Raw genomic sequence first — 21,367 nt, 5'->3', positions numbered from 1 at the left:
GTAGCGTAAAAATTATCACCAGAATGGTGAGCAAAAATCCCAGAACCACATGTGGGGACCTAGTGAATAACCTGCAGAGAGCTGGGACCAAAGTAACAAAGGCTACCATCAGTAACACACTATGCAGCCAGGGACTCAATTCCTGCAGTGCCAGATGTGTCCACCTGCTTAAGCCAGTACATGTCCGGACCCGTCTGAAGTTTGCTAGAGAGCATTTGGATGATCCAGAAGAAGAGTGGGAGAATGTCATATGGTCAGATGAAACCAAAACATAACTTTTTGGTAGAAACTCAACTTCTTGTGTTTGGAGGAGAAAGATGCTGAGTTGCATCCAAAGAACACCATACCTACTGTGAAGCATGGGGGTGGAAACCTCATGCTTTGGGTCTGTTTCTCTGCAAAGGGACCAGGACGACTGATCCGAGTTAAGGAAAGAATGAATGGGTCCATGTATCGTGAGATTTTGACTCAAAACCTCCTTTCGTCAGCAAGGGCATTGAAGATGAAACGTGGCTGGGTCTTTCAGTATGGCAGTGATCCCAAACATACCGCCCGGGCAAAGAAGGAGTGGTTTCGTAAGAATAATTTCAAGGTCCTGAAGTGGCCTAGCCAGTCTCCAGATCTCAACCCCATAGAAAATCTTTGGAGGGAGTTGAAAATCTGAGTTGCCCAGCGACAGCCCTAAAACATCACTGCTCTAGAGGAGATCTGCATGGAGGAATGGGCCAAACTACCAGCAACAGTGTGTAAAAACCTTGTGGAGACTTACAGAAAACGTTTGATCTCTGTCATTGCCAACAAAGGGTATATAACAAAGTATTGACATAAACTTTTGTTATTGACCAAATACCCATTCTTCACCATAACTTACAAACAAATTCCTAAAAAAATCAGACAACGTGATTTTCTGGATTTTTTTCTCATTTTGTCTCTCATAGTTGACGTGTACCTTTGACAAAAATTACAGGCCTCTCTCATCTTTTTAAGTGTGAGAACTTGAACAATTGGTAGCTGACTAAATACTTTTTTGCCCCACTGTATAGTAAATCTCTCTGACACCTGATACAGGAGTGAGAGTTCAGATGCATTTTTGAGTAAATATCTGCATGAATTATAAAACATTTTCACATGATTCAGGAAACTCTTCTTCTACTTATGCACAATGTGTCTGTAGTCACATGATTAAATGTTCAGACTCTTCTTTAGTACATTAAGATGAGATACTACAGCGCTGGTTGTTTCTCACCATCTCAAAAAAGTCATTCAGAAAGCATCTTAAACCTTAAAAGAGGTCTTAAGGTCAAAATTGTTATGAGCACGGACGAGGACTTTTAAGAGGCTTAAGAGTTTTTTTAGCAACCGGAAAAATGGACAAAACACAAAGAGGGAGACAAAAAATGTTGCACACAATGAATTAGATCGTGCAGGAATCATGTTTGTGACTATATTTGTGACATGTATAATTATATAATATAGCGGCAGAAATAAAAGTAATCACTACATTAACTACAGCAACAGATTCTGTAAATAAAAAAAATGCAACTATGCAGCAGAGATGATTTAGGTCTGTTACAGCACTTATATATATATATATATATATATATATATATATATATATATATATATATATATATATATATGTATATGTATATATATATGTATATATATATATATATATGTATATATATATGTATATATATATATATATATATATATATATATATATATATATATATATATATATATGTAAGTTTATACTTTATTATATATATATATATATATATATATATATATATATATATAATCTATATTGTATATTTTCCTCAATTTTTATGTATTTTATATTATAAATATATATACTATGGGTAAAAGTATACCTGCAATTTCAAATTGATGGCTAATACTCTTTTTCTTCCTTTTTGGACAACCAACCAACCACTCACAGTCTTCAAAAGATAGTGTCACACGTAGCAACGGGGTCAACTACACCTCCTCACTAAGATAGGATTTTCCATCCATTCCTTGCTCAGAGTTTACTGAAAATGTTCTGGAATCACTTCTAAGCTAAAACTCCTGGCAAGGAATTTTTATGTTAAGTTAGGAGCTCTCTGAGAGGATTCTCAGAATCTTTAGGGATATGGGCCCTGATCTTACATTAGCCGTGTTCATTGAGTGCTTTATATTCTCTTAAAGTCAAGTCATATAAATTTACGTAATTCTATAGCGCACATGTCACTGTGAACTTTAAGGCGGGATGTTGGCGTCAGGGTGGAGCGGGGAAACCTTTGGTGGCTAGGAAAACCTTGAACCGTGTTCACCTGCTAAAAATAAAACTTGATCACGCTAGACAAGTGTTGAGACTGTCAGTGTCAGAGAGAATCCAGTGGAGGTTAGTGTAGTAGTGTGATTGAACCTGACTGAACGCTGATATCACTCCCTTCAGAAATTTGCTTACTTTTTAGCCTTATGTCCACGTATGACTGTGAAACATCTGAGCATTTCTACGTCAATCCTTTGTTTCCAGAAGAGCCTGGACAGACAGATCTTAATGCAGGGAGACTCCTCCGATCTGGATCACCCTGCTCTTCTTCACATTCACTCCGCACGGCTTCACAGATCTCACAATGTAGCCTGGAAATGGCACCTGAACTCCGTATTTGAGCAAGAACTTTGTTATCGCTCTGCTCATGAGCTCAAGAATAAGTGGCACATTGCAAGCCACAAACTACACGTTTTGAAAATTTGACTTTTTGCAGTATTTAATTTGGTCACTGCAGTAGGCGTCCAGAATGCGCGAGCTGATTCCCAGCGCGGTGAAGGACAGAAAAGAGAGGGAGAGATTAAACAGCCTTCCTGCTCCTGTACCTGCTCCAACATTCCCTATCACATACTTTATCCAAACCTCTAAGAAGTTTCCTTTTCTCCACTTCAAAAAATGCAGATACGAGGCCGAGAACGCCTTCTTCTCCAACCTGAAACTGGCGGACTTCAACATCATCGATACCTTGGGCGTTGGAGGATTCGGTCGAGTTGAGCTGGTAGGAATTTGCTCGACCTTTTATATGCATGCAAATGAGATCTAAACATCAAAATGTTTTACGGTATCTTTTTGTGCAATAAAACACAGAACAGCAGTTAATACAAACGCAGCTTTAACATCTCTGTGGTTTTATTAAACTGTTTGTCAACCAGTAGTAAAAAAATGCTTTGCATCACTTCAGCAAGCAGAGCTGTGTAGATGAGCAAAGCAGAGATCAGATCTGGAAAAACTGCGAGTCTATTCAGGGTAACTTTCCACAACACAACTAATAGAGCAGACATGTGACTTACTGTACCCTCATAAAAATAAAGCTGCTACTAAAGATTCTTCACAGTAATCCCATAGAAGAATAATTTCTTTCCAACTTTTAACCCCTCAGCGGTGAAAGTAGGGCTGCATAACGATTAATCGCGACTAATCGTTTGCAGAATAAAAGTTTTTGCTTACATCATATATGTTTGTGTACTGTAATAATTAGGGGTGTCACGATTCTCCAAATCCTCGATTCGATTACATTTTCGATTCTAAGGACACGATTCGATCCGATTCTCGATTTTTACATATTTTTTATATGGCATATAATTTAGACAAAAATTATATGGCATTATTTATTATTATTATTATTATTATAATACTTTAACATTAACATGCACATTGCACAACTCGCTTGGGGGTTTGTAAGCTTCACTTAACGCGAGAGCTTGTAGAGAGAGGATTGCTTCTTGCACACACAGATCGGGCGGATGACGTGACAAAAATTTTTTTTGTTATTAAATTCGGTCGACTGCTTGTTATTAGCTCTGTCCTACTAAGCATGCGACCTCTCTGCCTTTCATAGTGGCAGCCACAGAAGTTCAAGAAGAGAACTGAAATGAGACGGTCTAGCCTTCTGAGGACCCACAATTTGCGTCACCTGCTGCACACGCCCCCAGTAGCGCCCACCGCGCCTGTCAGCAGAAAACAGCGGAGACATTTCTGACTTATTAAAATAAATATGTAATCAGAAAAATATTAATTTATTTTAGAACATATGACACATTGATGTAGATTAATCTATTCAACAGCATATCAAATAATCAACCTAGAAATATACGCAACATAAACAGAATAATATTAACACAAAACATAACTTATAATACTAAAACAGTGACAAGAAGAAGTTTTCTAATAAATACACACTTTTATTTAATAAAGCTTTTAGTTGTTTGGGATATCCTCGGCTGTTAGAGATCCATTCGTTGAGGATGCATTTTGACACAGCTCTTATCAACGCCAGCGAAGGAGGAACGTGGCAAACTCAAAAAATGAGAATTAAAAACAAAGGAAATAGAATGTCAGAAAGGGTTGCCTGGAATAAGTTTTACAACGTGGTAAATCAGGATGACACCAGTGCAGGCTATGTAATTCGTGCGTTTTATTTAGGCTATTTATTTATTTATTTTTGTCCCTGTGCTGCGTAAATCGGAGACGGAGTTCACTGCTGATATTCTAGAGCTTTCTAGTCTCGCGGCTGTCATCAGCAGCGTCTTGCATCGCCCAGTCAGCGGATGGCGGGCGGGTGCGGTTTTGAAAACTGGTCAGAAACGTTGCGGATGGATGGTGGACGGATGATGAGTTTTGTTATGCGGTTGCGGATGAAATAATAGTCCATCCGCGCATCTCTAACATGGACTTAATGCACATGGACTTAATGCGCGTGTCTTGGACTCATAGCATCTGAAATAAATCCAGCATCATAAGCAGCTGCGCTTCTCTCTGTCTCACGTGTGCATGCGCTCTCGCATCTGTCCGAAGTCTGAACATAAACTAAAGTAGTAATCCTTATGTATTTGTTCAGTTTTATGCGTTTCATGCAAGCTGAGGCAAACTATCCTTTTGTTTAAAATATAACCCGCTGCATCTTTGCGCCTCCCTCACTATCGCGCACGTGCAGAGAGCTGCGCTCTGTCCAAAGTCAGATCACGTAATCCTGTTTATGATATGCATTTCAAGGAGTTGTAGCAATAACTTACATCCCTCGTGTTTAAAATATGATCTCTTTTTGCTGGACAGATGTTTTTAAAGGCATCTCTGAGAGTTTTTTCCTCGCTTGCCAAGCCGACCAGACGTGAAATGGGGGCGTGGCAGCATCGACGATCCCATTTTTTATTTCGAAGTTCGGAGCTGTGACTTAATTTCGATCGATTTCGATTCAAAATCGAAATCGTGACACCCTTAGTAATAATTAAATATTTATATATAATATAAATTACATATAAATATAAAAATGTTTATATAGTGTGTATTTATTATACACAGTTCACACACATACATGATGTAAACAAAAACTTTTATTCTGCAAATGATTAATCACGAATAATCGTTATGCAGCCCTAGTGAAAAGATGATGTACCCTTTTAAATTAACATAACTTGGGCATTCTTTGGTCTAGAAGCCTAATGGTCACTTTTGAAGAAAACACTTTGTAATTGTTTAAATTAAAAAAATAGATATATCAGTTCGAGTTTATTTGAATAAATATAAATAATGCAATAAAGTATATATTTAATATTGAAAAACTATAAAAAGGAAAATGTTTCATGCCCCCCAAAAATAAAGCCATAAGTCTAAACTAGTTTTAATCTGAATTTCAAGGAAGAATCACACTTTTAGTAGTTTTACCAACAAAGGCCACTAGGTGTCATTGGTTTTCTGCATACTCTTGTCACAAATGAATGAATTACTGTCACTGCATTATTTTTACTGCAAAAAACGACATGCTTAGAGCTTTCCAATGATATATAGATTGTCAAGATTTTTCAAGATTTATAATAGGATATTAGTCTTATAAATGTTTAATATCAAGTGGGCGCACCTGAGGGACCATGACATTTTAGAAAACTGCTCTAACTAGCTCATTCTTTTTTCAATATGGTGATGCAACATGAAAACTACATTCTTATGTGGCATTCACACCAGACACTGAAGAGGCGGCAAGCGCGAGTGATTTACATGTTAAGTCAATGCAAAGGCGCGAATAGGCATCCTGCGGCGTTCCGCACGAGTTGTGCGTTGCCGCAGAAAATGAGCAAGTTGAAAAATCTGAACTTTGGCGGATATGCGTGCCGTGTTAACCAGTCAGGAGCTTGCTCTAGTAGTGACGTGATTACAGGGAGCGAGCAGAGTCACAGAAGCCCCTCCCATGATGCAAATTTCCACATGAATGTCTAGAATGACTAGAATTTCACGTGCTGCTTTCACGCGCAAATGAAGCGAGTAAACTTAAAACATTCAAGCGTCCAACTACACACAAATAGCGCATTTTTGTTGCCTCTACTCCGGCTGGTGTGAATGCACAGTTAGAGCTTAAAATAGGATATTAGTGTTATAAATATGTAATAACAACTTGACATTTTACAAAATTACTCGCATACTTTTTGCAAAATGGTAGTGAAAAATAACAACAACATTCTTAGTGCTTTCCAACAATATATAGTTTGTCAAGATTATTTTAGTTCTGTTATTGGTTTATAATTACATAAACAATTTGGACCCACCTGTGGGCCCGTGACAGTTTAGGGGGTAATGGTATAAAAACCTTTTGTAAAACAGATCTTATAATGTAAAAGGTTCTTCTATAACATTGTTAAGCAGCACCTTTATTTTTAAAAGTGCACAGACAGACAGATAGATGCGTTGGAGATGTAAAGGAAAGCCTGATGATCGGTCTAAAGAGGACTTCCCTTCCCATCAGTCTATTTCTGGCACGGCAGCAAAAGTAAAAACAAGTGGCCTTTAACTGAGGATAAGAGACACGCTGGCCGTGTTCTCCGTTTGCTAGATAGCTGAAGGATCAAATGAACATCCCTTCGCAGATACGCAATGTGAAGAATCTCTTCTCTCTGTCTATTTTAAGGGGTCTTAAGACACATGACTGGACTGTGACTCATGTGCTATACTGAGAACCTGTGGCTCTTGTTTTTACTGAGAGTTTGCTTGGGAAACCCACCGATCAGAATTTTATCGTGGCTTTGGTTTTTTACAGGTACAACTCAAGAGCGATGAGACCAAAACGTTTGCCATGAAGATTCTGAAGAAGCGCCACATCGTCGACACGCGGCAACAGGAGCACATCCGATCTGAGAAACAGATCATGCAGGAGGCCCATTCAGACTTCATTGTGAGGTACTCTTTCTCAAACCTTCTCCTGAGATCATCGCTTGAAGGTTGTGTGTAAAAGTTAATACAATTGTTTTGGGATTTTTCCTTTTAGGTTGTACAGGACGTTCAAAGACCGCAAATATCTCTACATGTTAATGGAGGCTTGTCTAGGAGGAGAGCTCTGGACCATTCTTCGAGACAGGTAGTTAGTTATACAGCTATATTATGATGAAATCACTAATGTCAGTCGAGTTAAAGACTTGTTTATTTTCATGTATCACAGAGGATCGTTTGAAGACTCCACTACACGGTTTTACACAGCCTGCGTAGTGGAAGCCTTCGCTTATCTGCATTCCAAGGGAATCATTTACCGCGATTTAAAGCCGGAAAATCTCATACTGGATCACAGAGGATATGCCAAACTTGTAAGTAGACATCTCATTCTTCGTTTCGGGTTCTAAGGCCGACGTTTAATCTCTCATACATTTCTTTCCGTGCACACAGGTGGATTTCGGCTTTGCTAAAAAGATTGGATTTGGGAAGAAAACATGGACTTTCTGTGGAACGCCAGAGTACGTAGCTCCAGAGATTATTCTCAATAAAGGTCACGATATCTCAGCAGACTACTGGTCTTTGGGAATCCTCATGTATGAACTCTTGACTGGAAGGTAAAGAAAGATTTCTGTCATTGTGTACAAAAAAAAGGTTTGTCTTTTCCTATTGGATGCTTAATGTTTTTCTTCTTTTATGTTTATGTTTGTGTTTTTCTTCAGCCCTCCCTTCTCAGGGCCAGATCCAATGAAGACTTATAATATCATTTTAAGAGGAATTGACATGATAGAGTTTCCAAAGAAGATCACCAAAAATGCTGGCAATCTCATTAAAAAACTATGCAGGTGAGGAACCTTCAGTTGTGTTGTGTTCATTAATTCATTATTTAATGGCAGCATTTTCATAAATTTACTTAAAATGTTTCAGTTTCCAAAGCGTATAAACATCAACCACATTCATAAAATGTCTGTCCTTAAGCGTGAAATTTCTTTACAAGCCTAGCCTACAGGTTTTAGCTGCTTAGTACTTAGATGTGTTTGCTTAACGATGCATTGTTTCTATCAGGGACAATCCGTCGGAGAGACTGGGAAACTTGAAATATGGAGTGAAAGATATCCAGAAGCACAAGTGAGTCTGTATGCTTCATATCAGAATGATGTTAAAGGATTATTCAATTTTCATTAAAAATATACTGATAATTTACTCACCCCCATGTCATCCAAGATGTTTGTGTGTTTCTATGCTCAGCCAAGAAGAAATTAAGTTTTTTTCAGGAAAACCTTCTAGGATTTTTCTACAAATGGTGGACTTTATGGACCTCAACAGTTTGCAGTTTCAATGCAGCTTCAAAGGGCACTAAACAATCCCAACCCAGGTATAAGGGTCTTATCTAGAAAAACAATCATGATTTTCTGCCAAAAAATAAGTACTTTCTTGTCTTGCACTAGCTTTGATGTGCCAGCGTGACCTTACGTGTAGCGTAATCACGTCGAATGGTCACGCATGATGTATGCGCAACTACTACTCCAGTGTTTACAAGTGTGGAGAAATAGGCCGTTCAGGCATTGATGTGTGGAATAATACTTAATGTTTTTGTATCAGTTTATTAGGGATGAACGATTCAACCGTGTGTCTTATTAAAAATGCCTGTCTGAAATCGATTCTGAATCGCAAGGCTGCGATTCTTTGTTTCATGCACAGCTTGTGCGTATACTACAGCATTTGGTCAGTAGGAAGTCCTTATTAATCTAAAATCATAACGAGTCAGAGTTGTTTATAACGTGCATTTTAAAAAGCAACACTCGTTAAAGAAAATCATTTAAAATATTGTTTATTATCATGAAAATACGTGAAACTATTTGAAGAACAGCGATATAAATATTCCTGTAGACATTTCCTGGAATAGCATTCGTAATACTACTTCTTCTGTGGCACAAAGGGAGTTTCTGCACGGGAGCGCCCCCTGGCGTTCGGATGTGCCTGGATTTCACCGTAATTCATTCAAATTCATTCATTGAAAAAAAGCGCATTTGCACGGTTAATCGTTACACCCCTACAGTTTATTGTTTAATATGGTCCGCAAGTGTGCGTTTCACATATCGTTAGCCTCATAGCATAATTGCCTAAGTAATTTTTTGCCCAAATTGTGATATCTGCCTACTTTTACTGTTCTTTCCACTGCTGCAACATCCTGCCATTCTGCTTATGTCCTTAGCCAAGCACAGCACTTATTAGAATCCAAAAACACTATCTGCCTTCAGCATAACAACGTGATAAAAATTGTGTTTTTTCGTGTTTTCCAAAAACATTGAAATATGACTTAGGCGATTATGCTATGAGGCTAACGATATGTAACGCGTGACCTTTCGGTGTGATTGCGTAATACGTCGCGCTGACATGTCACATGGCTGGTGCAAGACAAGAAGTTATGGTTTAAAAGTACTTTTTTGCCTTAAAATGACAATGGTTTGGCTAGATGGGACCTTATGCCTCGGTTGGCAAAGCGATTTGAAGCTGCATTGAGGCTGTGATCTGTTTAGGTCCACTGGAATCCACTATATGGAAAATCTTGGAATGTTTTCCTCAAAAAACTTTTTTTTCCCGACTGAGCAGGGAAAGACACAAACATCTTGGATGACATGGGGGTGAGTAAATTATCAGGATTTTTTTATGAAAGTCGTGTAATCTTTTAATGCATTAAAGCCACAATGGAAACTCAATTCAGTCTTTTTCTATCACAAATGGTTTGAGGGCTTTAACTGGGAAGGACTGCGTAAAGGAACTCTCACCCCTCCAATTATTCCTGATGTAAGAACACACACACACACACACACACACATGCACACAAAGCAGCAGCATCTCTGTGGCCCTGTTTAAACCTGGTGTTAATATTCTCTTCAGGTGATCCAGTCACAAATACATTGTGCTAAATAAAGCGTAAACAGGGTCCAAAACTTATGTGGTCACACAAAAAAAGTGATAAATATAGATCACGTGTAGCGTGTGCATCTGAGGTACAAAGGTGAATTTCAGCATTTTGCAACACATGTCAGCCTTGTATTAAGAACGCAAAGGTTGTGATGCATAAAAAACAAACTTGACGGGAGAATGTACACACCTGTAAGTAAACTCTGAGACTTGCGTACGCACAATCTGAAGACAAAGGGAATTGTGAAGACAGTTCAAAGGTGAACTGAAGTCAGATTATTGTCTACAAGTATTGATGCCACACACACACATTTAATTTCACAGCCATTAAACGCATAAACAATCGTTATTCGTATGTCTTCATTATAATAGTCATATGGTGTTCATAATAAAACCAGCATGAAGAAACATGTGCTCGCTAAATTAAAAAACTAAAGTGTAAAACTATTACACTAAAATAATGTGCAAGTTATTAAGAAATAACATGAGACGATTTCTAAACTAAGTCTGTTAGGAAAGGAAAAAACAATTCATGTTTTTATATAAAAATTATTTGTTTTTATATGAATGATTTTTGTAAAGCAGAGGAGATAAAGAAAATATTTATTTTATTTTACTGATACCACTATCGTGGCACGTGATTGTACGTTTACACGAGGGGAGCTATTTTCATAAACTGATATTTCAACCTTTCCGGTTTCAAAAATAATGTCAGTTTTCAGAAAAGTGTTCATTTACATGCAGACGTGTATATCATAGACTGTAAAAAAAGATGGACGACGCCCGTTCGCTCTCTTCCATTGGTGAAAAGTGAAGCCGTCAGTGTCCCGATACGGCGCTGACATCTTGGGTCTTGAGTCTGCCAGTAGCGATTTTGGGACCAGTCCTGCGCAGTAGTGAGCAGGAAGTAAAGCCGCGAAAGCAAGGCCCCGCCCTCGCTCTCGCAGAATGCGCATATCACACGATATCACAGCTGTCAATCATGACGTGACACCACCGTTTTTATAGCATTAAATAACTAACTAAAAACAAACTTATTTTAAAAACAAACACTTGAATTTACATCAGCGTGATAAAAACTACAGTAAATGACACAAAGCAGCTTCGGAAAAAAGTTAATTGAAGTGTAATGAAATTGTTTAGTTGGTCTCAAGTCCCATTGAATAACATGGGGGAGGCGGGTTTATGACCTATACTGGGACCAGTCACTGGGGGGCGATCGAGACGTTTTGGCTTCACTTTTCAGGGCTTGTGCGGCACGCTTGGTGTATATATGCCGTCAAGAGCATACCAAACCTGTAGGTGGCAGTGTAACGAGAAGCTCAAGCCCACGTAAGCCAATCAAAATCCCGAAAACAGCAACGAATCAATTCCTCTTCCTCTTTTGAACAATGTCTGACTTTTGACGTAGGTGCGAGCTCTGGCACATACTGTGACGTTGGCTGCCTAAACACCCGTTTGTCTCAGTTTACATACAAACGTGCAAACGAAGATTTTCAAAATCTCCACTCTGGCCGGAGTTTTTAGAAAGAATCGGTTTCAGATGCAAATTCTCCGTTTGCTTGTAAACGAAGGGCACAAATTCAAAATTCAAAATAACCATGTACGTGTAAACGGGGCCTTAATCATGTTGTGATTTTGCAAGGTGTTAACGGTCAGTCCAACTGCTATAAATGCTGCGGTGACCTCCGTGTGTAATGCTGCGTGATTACAATACTGGAGAATTACGCCAATGGCTTGCATTTATTGGTCGGGCGCATTTAGCTTACAAACAAACAAATAGATTCCAGTTACATTACGGTTAGCATTCATGAGGTGATTTGCATCGACTATTTATGGTTAAAATGGGCGTGTACAGGGCGGGATATGAGGCTGATTCACGTACTCACATTCGCATGTGATCTGTGATTTATAAAGCGAACATTGCTTACTCTCAAGGTACACACTTGAATAATTTTTGTACGCACATAGACTTTTAGTAAGGATCCTATGCACAGTTTTATAAATAAGACACCAGGTCTTTTCTGTGCTATTTTTTGCTTTATCACCATGCAGTGATACACTTCTGTTAAAGGAATAGTCTACTCATTTTCAATATTAAAATATGTTATTACCTTAACTAAGAATTGTTGATACATCCCTCTATCATCTGTGTGCGTGCACGTAAGCGCTGGAGCGCGCTGCGACGCTTCGATAGCATTTAGCTTAGCCCCATTCATTCAATGGTACCATTTAGAGATAAAGTTGGAAGTGACCAAACACATCAACGTTTTTCCTACACTGTAAAAAATTTGCTGTGATTATGCAGCTGGTTGCCAGTAACTTACTGTAGAAGATTAAGACTAAAAATGTTTAATGTTGATTTAACTTTGAACAAACTGTTGCCAGTAAATAACATACATGTAAAATCTACAGTAAGTTACTGGCAGCTAGTTATGCATAATATGAAAGTACTGATAAAAATACATAGCGTAAATGAACCGTAAGTCACTTAAATAAAGGTGCTTCGTGATGCCATCGAAGAACCATTTTTTCTCTGAATGTCTCTATAAAGAACCTTTAACAGCTAAACCATTCATTTTCACTTCTTTGTGGTGAAAAATGTTTTATAAAAAGTTAAGAAAGAAATTATTATTCTATATTATTCTGTGAAGATCCTCCTGTATCATATTTATTTTTAAGAGTGTAATGTGATAAGCAGACAGTTAGATTTCACTCATTTTTCTGATGATAATCATCTGAACTCCTCTTATGCTCACATCAGGTCGCCTCCCCGATTGACACCAGTAACTTTGATAGTTTTCCTGAGGATAATGAGGATCCGCCTCCAGATGACAACTCGGGCTGGGACACCGATTTCTAAAACCGAACACAGTGTTACAAACGTCGCTGCCCCGGAGCGTCCCGTTGCAGTTGGTCAAACTGAGGACTGTGCACGAGGAGACCGGAAGAGAAAACAAGAGGCCTACCTGTAGTTCAGCTGTGTGACACCGAGATGCCTTCATCCACGCTTCTCCTGTCGTGAGGTGCCACTGGGTGCATGAAAGCTCCCCGCAGCTCCTCACGACTCATAACTGTCCTTCTGATCAGGAACGAGGTCAATATTTTCAACACACCCTCAGATATGGAGTCAGAAAGCGACCATTGATGTTTCATTTGGACTCAGTGCACAAACTGTGTTTTTTGAGATCATAAAACAAATGGATGCACTGTGATCGAGATTGAATGTTGAATTCTTTCGAATTGCATCATTTTAATTTCATTTCTTTGATAGTATGAAACTTGTGGAACAGATAGAGATTTATGGCACATACTGTACCGTAAGTGCATGATTTTATTGTTTCTTATCATTCTCTCTTTTATACGCATCTTGTATGTTTGTTCTGATTCTTCTGCTGGATTCATTTTGTTTGTAGTATGTAAAGGTTTCTCTCAATGAATGTTTAGTTAGAGATGTGAATGTTCAAACTTTACAGTCACGAAACTCAATACATTTTGTGCACCAGCAGAGGGCAGAGTCTCACCAGTGCTCTCTGTCCTTACTGGAACGAAAGCAAAGACACAGTGAAGGTGTCTGTGAGATGTGGACGATATCTGTAAATCCACTACAAACCAAACAGATGTTCAGACACTTTTCATTTTCAGTCATTTTTACACATATGAATGACTCACCTCAAAAAAAACAAAAAAAGACAAGATGGATTGTCTACAATAGTTTGAACACTAAGTGCTGTGCTGGAAAACCAATTCTGTATTCTTATTTATTGTAGGACCAGGGGTAAATATTTATGTGTAAATATACAGTGGTAATATTTTTGTGATATATCTGTAGAGATTTATTGTCAAAGTACAACAGTCCTATTGCTTATGTTCACTTGATCTGCTACTTCAGTCTCTTTTTAAGTTTTCAGTTCTCGTTTTCCAGTTGGTGATTCTGTGCTCACCGTATAATATTTTGGCATTATTGAAAGTGCCTTACCACAGTGGCGTCCAGAGTTTACCGTGTTTGTTTCGATGCTGCATGACTAGATCAGACACACCTGAGATTGTTCTTAATCAGATATGTTGTGGATTTTTTAAGGTTCAGAGATTTATATGCCTTTTTCTTACAATAAAAACATATTTCAAAGTAATACTTCTGCCTGAACTTTAAAATCCTTTGACTGTTTTGGTTATTATGCATGGTAGTTACATTGTCCTACAAACAAGCTTTAGTTGGAGGTGTTGATACTGTGAAGGGTTTGATGTCTATCAGCTGAAGATAATGCTCTGTAAACACCACCATTCATTCTCATTGCTGAGCACTGTGCTCTTCAGACATCAAAAGATATAAACCCAGGGGGTAGAGAAGACATCTTTGACCTCCGGTTCACAGCTAACACCATCAGTCAACCAGTCAACGACAAGTGTACTAATTAACCAATACAAGAGCGTTCACTGTTAACATATCTACTGTGCCCAGCAGAGAAGACATTAACCATCAAATTTTGTAAAAAAAGTGACTTTGCTGAATTGTCTGTAAAAAAATAACAGGTTATTGTCACTTCCAGTATTTTTGTGATAGCCTGATCTAATCAAAATAAGAGACAATTCAACCTGTTTTTAACACAAACTAGACATTTGCTATTCAAGAATGTAAAACTGTTATCCACTATAATAAATACATTAATTCTTATAGACAAATACAATAAATATACATGCATCAGTCAGAATATCTAAAGATATGACAATAAATTGAACATTATATTTTATATCTGGGATTATTGGTAAAACGGCACACAGAATAATTTATAATGTTTCTCATGTGATCATTACGTTGATTTCATTTCTTTAAGAGGTTAATGAAAGTTTTGAAGTGTCAGCAATCTCAATATTAAAAGTCACACAGAAACCAAAAATACTTTGCTGCCTTAAATTTTTTTGTTGAATCAACTCAGATTTATAAGTCATTTCAACTTACTATAATTTATCTTGACTAGAGATGAGTTGTTATAACTACAGGCGAGTTGTTATAACTTATAAAATTAAGTTGACTTTTCGCAACTATATTTTATAAGTTGTGACAACTCATCTCTGTTGACATGACTTGTAAATCTGAGTTGATTTAACAAAAAAAATTAAGGCAGCAAAGTTTTTTTTACAGTGTACAGTACATGTTTATTAAGTTAACAAACACAAAGTTTTACATATATGAAGAGTTTGGTTCCAAAAGGAGACATTTTTGTCAAAACAAATGTATTATTATTTTATCGTGTTTTATTGTGCTACTTAGCTGTATTTTCTTTAGTTTTGAAGGCTTAAATCTAAACAAATCAATTGCAGTTTGATTGATATCAATTGGAATGCACAATCAAAAACGAGAATTTTGAAAAATGTATCTCGTTTTGGAACCAAACTCTTCATATGTTAATGTATATTGCAGTATTCATTAGAACAAGAAAGTGTGTGACAGTCATTTCTGATTCAGGGGCCTCATTTATAAAATGCTGTGTGGAAAATGTCCTAAATTTGATCTTACGATCATTTCTCAAAAGTGCGTATTGTGATTCATAAAACGAACGTGCGCACTGAACACGCGCGCAGCTGTGAAATCTATAAATCGCAAATTAACTTGAAATTGTGCTCAGCTAAATAAGTTCAAATCTCCGTATTTATGGTGCCTAATGTCATTACATATAAAAGAGCACCTGTCAATGTTTGAATCCTTTTCGAGCAGCAAGAATGACTTATATTTCTAAAAATCTGCAACAATTTGGGTAGGTACATCTGCTCAGACCCTGAAGTGGCCTAAGCACTTTTTCACATCAAAGACCGTTTTTTATAAATATGGATTTTTTCAGTGTATTTTGCGTGCGCACACTTTACGATCAAATCTGTGTCCATGCACGCTTTATGAATGAGGCCTCATGACTTTCATCATGAATAACTGTAACGAGCAGACGAGATTTGTCTCTGTGCAAGTAATAAACCTGTTTTTACACGTTACCTTTTTTCATGTCTTTTGTGGTCAGCTAAAGTCAACATTTCATCAGACTCAAAACCAAAAAAAAATATGAACAGAAGAGAGTTTCATTCAAGGGACACGTGTCACTGTCCGAACATAAATCACATGACTATCACAGGTAACACGCGCTTCAGTCCTCTCAGGTGGGCAGTGTTTTTTTTTTTTATAAACTCATTCTACTCGTACCAATTCTAGTTTTAATGCGTCTTGATAAAGGGTTGCTTGTCAACCGTACGATTATTATTATTATTATTATTATTATTATTATCATCATCGTTATTTCAGTTGTTTGTTTAAAATCACTTATTTTGTTAAATACACTCTGTTGTGAGCCTGTGGTGTCCTCAAGATTACCTGACATCCCGCTAAATGAATTTACTGAGCACAAAGTCTACAAAAAGCTCGCAACAAAGGCGCGCAAATGGATTGTTTGTGAAGATGCCATCGCCGTTGAAGTCTGATGAAGACACGGGCTTCACTTCTGTTTGATCTGAGCTCATCAAAGGCTTCATTTTACACCACTGTAAGCTTGGGATGTACAATTAAAACAAACCCCGAAGACAAAGCAATGGGGATGAACGCGTTTAATGAAGTGTATTGGGCGTTTGTCCTGTGCTCGTCTATTAGAAGCGACGACCCCTGTCAACAACATCAAAGACATTTGGGGTTTTATCCCGGACTATCTGACAGACATGCGCTTTGAAACACTTAAATTCGCATTTTATTTCTATACAGAAAAGAGTGCATTGCTTTAATAATATCCTCTCCAAGTGGCTTGCATATGTTATCATGTTTTGCAAGTTGCAACAGACCTCATTTTATTGTAATTTATTTGAATTTATGGGTACATTTGTGGTTGAGCTTTTTGGTTTGATGGGTGTCCAATAGTTATACAACCTTTCTTGCTTTCTTGGCACTCGTTGGTTCCTCAATAAATTCGGATGATATTTTATATGATATGTTGTAATATTTTATAAAGCAAGGATCGATCTTAAATCGTTATAATCAGATAACTGTTAGATAGATCAATAGATGAACCGAGATCCACATTCTTATCTCAGATTGCTAATCACGTCCTATTTGTTTATAGGGACAGACTGAATGATAATTAATTCGGTAAACTTTTCACTTCTTCTCATTTGCATACGACTTTGATCTTTTCCCACTCATTTAATCAAACGCATTTCAAAGCCTCCCATCACCAACCTGAAGATCTAACATGGAATATACAAACTAACACCCTTTGAAAAAGTGGAGATTTTTTTGCTTAAAATGTATTTGCTATAACCTGTTAAATATATAATAGTATAAGTGCATCACCCAAACTATTTATAGTACGTCTATAAATCATCCAGCGTGCGAATGAAGTAACTTCTGTATTTGGTATTTCATTATCTCAGTTCAAAGCGGGATTGTCCATCAAATAAGCGCTATTGCTTTGGTGTGTATGTGTGTGTGTGTTTGGTTCATACAAACCCATTGAGTGCCGATAGACAGACAGCTCATGACGCGAACGCTTTGAAATCTCATCCAGCTCTTTGTTACGCGCAGTGAGGGGCGGGAGCGCAAACAACCCCGGGCGGCTATAAATGACGGGCGCCGCGATCCCGAGGAACCACACAAGAACCTCAGTGATCCTGGGAATAACATTCCTACTCATCTAAGGAATAGCAGATCTGACAATGCTGCACGTCGCCATGCTCTCCACCGTTTGCCTCTTCTTGCTGTGCTGCATTAAAGCAGCATCCTCCGGCTCTTTGATGTTCAACTCAAACGCCATCAAGGCGGCTTCAGGTGCGGCGGGTATCAGTCACCCGGTAAGCCCGAGTCCGGATGAGTTACCCGCTGACAGCGCCAGTCTGAACTTCGCCATTGACGCACCGCAGGTAAGAAGATAAAATACTCCCAAACTTTTAGACGTTTCCTTCTGTACGTGTTTTGGTCTAACCGTGTGTTTGTTATACTCCAGCAGCCTTTAATGTGTGAAGCTGATGAGGAATGCGCGGAGGATGAGTTCTGTTTTCTGTCACGCGGCGTCTGTCTCCAGTGTAAGAAGCGCAGGAAGCGCTGCATCAGGGATGCGATGTGCTGCCCTGGCAACCACTGCAGCAACGGTGAGACAGTCTGTCAATGATGTCAAATGTGCACTCTTTGAGATTGAATTTTCACTAACCTGTGAACCTGTAATGTTTTTTCATCAGGGGTTTGCCTTCCAAATGATCCTGACATGATTCAACAGATTGGAATGGAAGAGTTTGCATCCATCGCCTATGAGAACTCGACTGTTGTGGTGCAGCCAAAAGTTGCAACTCAAGGTTCACCACAAAACCAAATGCTAAAAGGTGTGTAATTAAATCTATAAGTGCACTCTAATTGCATTTTTATTTTTGTGTGATTTGATAAGATATGACAATGATTTATATATTGACGATTTAATAAAACAGTAGCAACAATAATTTTGAATAGTATTGTTTGATTTAGTATATTATCAATAGCATTTAAGGATTTAGGTCACTGAGACCTGTAGTATTTTTGAATGTTATCTTTGTTTAGAAATATCACACTTATAAAATAAGTATAACATTAGGCTATTAAAATGGCTCATAACATTGAGGGATGTGGTCTGCTTTTAAAGGTCTGGAGGGGGAGAACTGTTTGAGATCTTCCGATTGTGCAGAGGGACTTTGTTGCGCCCGTCATTTCTGGTCCAAAATCTGCAAGCCGGTCCTGAAGGAAGGTCAGGTCTGTACCAAGCACAAGAGGAAAGGCACGCATGGTTTGGAGATATTCCAGCGTTGTGATTGTGCGGAAGGCCTGAGCTGCAGAACGCAAAGAGCCGACAGCAGCAAGTCCTCACGAAGTCTCCACACCTGCCAGAGGCATTGAAGCGATACTGAAAGGAGTTTTTCTTTTACAAACTTGCAGAAAGCAAAGACAACAGACTTGATCAAAGGCGATGAGCAACTGGATTTGGAATACTCTTCGTTTCATTCTGGTTTTCTTCTTTGTCCTTTGTAAAGTAGATATAATTGTTTCTCAATGGAACTTAAATATTGCAGTAAATTACTGTATTAAACTGTAAATATTATAAGGCAGTTGGCACTTAAGTCAGATATTTTTGTCAACCCTGTTTTTAAAAAAGAAGGTGCATTAGTTTATCTTTAATGTTTATACATCTGTTTTGTTTTTTACAGTCATATAGAGCTGAAATGTCTATTTTATTCTAAATAAAGATCGTAAAGGTCTTATACAGAATACAATGTCTTATGTCTGTGAGAACAACAGCATATATATATATATGTGTGTGTGTGTGTGTGTGTGTGTGTGTGTGTGTGTGTGTGTGTGTGTGTGTGTGTGTGTGTGTGTGTGTGTGTGTGTGTGTGTGTGTGTGTGTTCCTGATCCTCTAGATCAGGGGTCTCCAACCTTTTTGTGAGCAAGGGCTACCACAATGAATGAAATTAGGCTACTTTTTAATGTAGTCTTTATATAATATAATAGTTTTTTTTTCTTGTTAATTGTATTTAATGTTCATCATAAACATTTATTTATTGATCTTTAACATGCATAAAAGAAGCCAAGCTTTAATAGAAAAAAAATATATATTAAAATTGAGACTATTAATAGAATGTGCATTGGCAGGTGACTCTGTGTGGGCAACCTTGTGCCCGCGGGCACCATGTTGGAGCCCACTGCTCTAGGTTTACAGCAAAAAGAAACCCTCAAAAGTGCACAATGGTGAAGTGAAGCTCTATTGAGAATCACTCTTGTATTTTTATGTTTGAAGTCACAATAATGTGGGGACAATCTGCAACAATATTTTTTTAAATACATACCTCTGAGCTACTCAACATCAACAGGCTCAAAGTCTTTATTATGGCATGTAAAGGATTAGTTCAGATGTTAAGTTAGGTGTGCCCAGAGCTGTAGGGGATGTTATTTGGGCTTTTTACTCAAAAAGTTCAATTATGCTATATTTAATAAGGCGTGTCTATGAGAGGCCATTGAACATCTATAGGTCATGTGTAAATCATTCATGTATTTAATTGCATCTGGGAGGATATTATTATTATTATTATTAGTCATTTACTATACCTGTTCAAACTAATATCAAATACCATTGAGAACATCAAATTTTACATAATAAATGAAGCAAAAAGATTTTTTCTGTGAAAGAAGAAAATAAAGCAAAGCACACAGCACTAATGCAGACAAATCCGCTCTTAAACCCAGGTTAACAAGCAACTCATGTCTGATTGATCCAATGCTTTCAAAAGCATTTATGTAGACGGGTCACCCATTACAAACAAGCATCTGTTTGAGGTCTTCTTGTGAATTCTGTCTCTCTTTCTCTCTCTTTCTCTTTGAAGGTGAGAGACTTTGAGTCTAGCACATGAAGACAGCTGGAACAAAGATTTCTAAATTTTTAACCAGTCAGTTTTAGTAAAGCTGCACATTTAACATTTCTATTAAAATGGTTTTATCTATAAATTATATTTGAGTTTTGTCATGTTTTATTATTGGTTATTTCAAAAGAATAATGTGTTCCCACAAAACAAGTAAAAAAGCAAATCACCTTCCGCTTAACACGCCCTCTTTCAGAAACCTCTTTTCTGCGGTCATTGCGTTTACACTTCTCCCAGCTTGGGAGTAATCGGAAACTTCACGTCTTTTACCTGGAGCTGTCAAGACAGACAAAGCAGCGGGGTAAGCATTTCAAAGCACAGGATATACAGTCTGCAAATGTCCTCTTCCCGTCCGTGTGTTTCGGCTGGCATCGGAGGGCTTTCTTCCAGCTTTTGTCAACACCATCAACAGCTTGAAGACCCAAAACATCTGTGGCTGGAATCTCACACAGCACAATGGGAAAAGAGAAACTCAAACCTCTCCGGTCAACATAATACAGTACAGGCTGAAGGCTTTGATGACTGTAGAAGTTGTTTCTGCAGGGTCATCGCCATTCAACTGAGAAAGATGTTTTTGCTGTTTGCTCATATCACATCTGCAAACACGAGAGGTTTAAAGAGTGGATTTGCTGCTTCTTTCTTTCTTTAAATCTAAGGAGAATAAAGCAGCAAGCAGTTCTGCACATAACAGTGTGAATGTTTGCATACTGCCCCTAAAGCTCCAATAGTTCACTTTGAAGTTGAGATCAGTCAACACTTCTCAGCACATACTAGTTTTCAACAAATAGTTAAGTAAGTGG

At 37.9% G+C, this 21,367-nt stretch overlaps 2 protein-coding genes across 4 annotated transcripts in view; both read left to right on the top strand.

The window, feature by feature from the left end:
• The window catches only part of LOC129420700 (cGMP-dependent protein kinase 1), a 189,729-nt gene extending 175,435 nt beyond the window's left edge, over positions 1-14,294 (top strand). For both annotated transcript variants that reach the window (XM_055175719.2, XM_055175718.2), the window contains exons 10-18: positions 2,942-3,038; positions 7,065-7,204; positions 7,293-7,382; positions 7,464-7,605; positions 7,685-7,848; positions 7,954-8,076; positions 8,297-8,359; positions 9,973-10,039; positions 12,924-14,294. In XM_055175719.2, the coding sequence (XP_055031694.2) occupies positions 2,942-3,038; positions 7,065-7,204; positions 7,293-7,382; positions 7,464-7,605; positions 7,685-7,848; positions 7,954-8,076; positions 8,297-8,359; positions 9,973-10,039; positions 12,924-13,022 (985 nt within the window). In that variant the 3' untranslated portion in view covers positions 13,023-14,294. The remainder of the gene's footprint in view (positions 1-2,941; positions 3,039-7,064; positions 7,205-7,292; positions 7,383-7,463; positions 7,606-7,684; positions 7,849-7,953; positions 8,077-8,296; positions 8,360-9,972; positions 10,040-12,923) is intronic.
• Positions 14,295-16,446: 2,152 nt separating this feature from the next.
• Positions 16,447-19,401, top strand: dkk1b (dickkopf WNT signaling pathway inhibitor 1b). 2 transcript variants are annotated; one of them, XM_055176437.2, is made up of 4 exons: positions 16,447-18,049; positions 18,136-18,277; positions 18,365-18,505; positions 18,799-19,401. In XM_055176437.2, exons 1-4 carry the CDS (start codon positions 17,846-17,848, stop codon positions 19,047-19,049), a joined length of 738 nt encoding a protein of 245 aa, XP_055032412.1. In that variant the 5' UTR covers positions 16,447-17,845; the 3' UTR covers positions 19,050-19,401. The 2 variants fall into 2 exon arrangements, with proteins under 2 accessions (XP_055032412.1, XP_055032411.1); XM_055176436.2 differs by having other exon boundaries at positions 17,501-18,049; positions 18,133-18,277.
• Positions 19,402-21,367: the final 1,966 nt, after the last annotated feature.

The sequence above is a fragment of the Misgurnus anguillicaudatus genome, chromosome 4 (assembly GCF_027580225.2).
Source record: "Misgurnus anguillicaudatus chromosome 4, ASM2758022v2, whole genome shotgun sequence".
Taxonomy (NCBI): Eukaryota; Metazoa; Chordata; class Actinopteri; order Cypriniformes; family Cobitidae; genus Misgurnus; species Misgurnus anguillicaudatus.
Note: the sequence above shows the minus strand (reverse complement) of the source record. Positions and strands in the feature narration are given on the sequence as shown.

Excerpts from the sequence above, each read along its gene's own strand:
- dkk1b (XM_055176436.2), top strand. The coding sequence starts at position 17,846 with ATGCTGCACGTCGCCATGCTCTCCACCGTTTGCCTCTTCTTGCTGTGC. Across the intron at positions 18,050-18,132 it reads TCGCCATTGACGCACCGCAG|CAGCCTTTAATGTGTGAAGC; the intron begins GTAAGAAGATAA and ends GTTATACTCCAG. Across the intron at positions 18,506-18,798 it reads ACAAAACCAAATGCTAAAAG|GTCTGGAGGGGGAGAACTGT; the intron begins GTGTGTAATTAA and ends CTGCTTTTAAAG.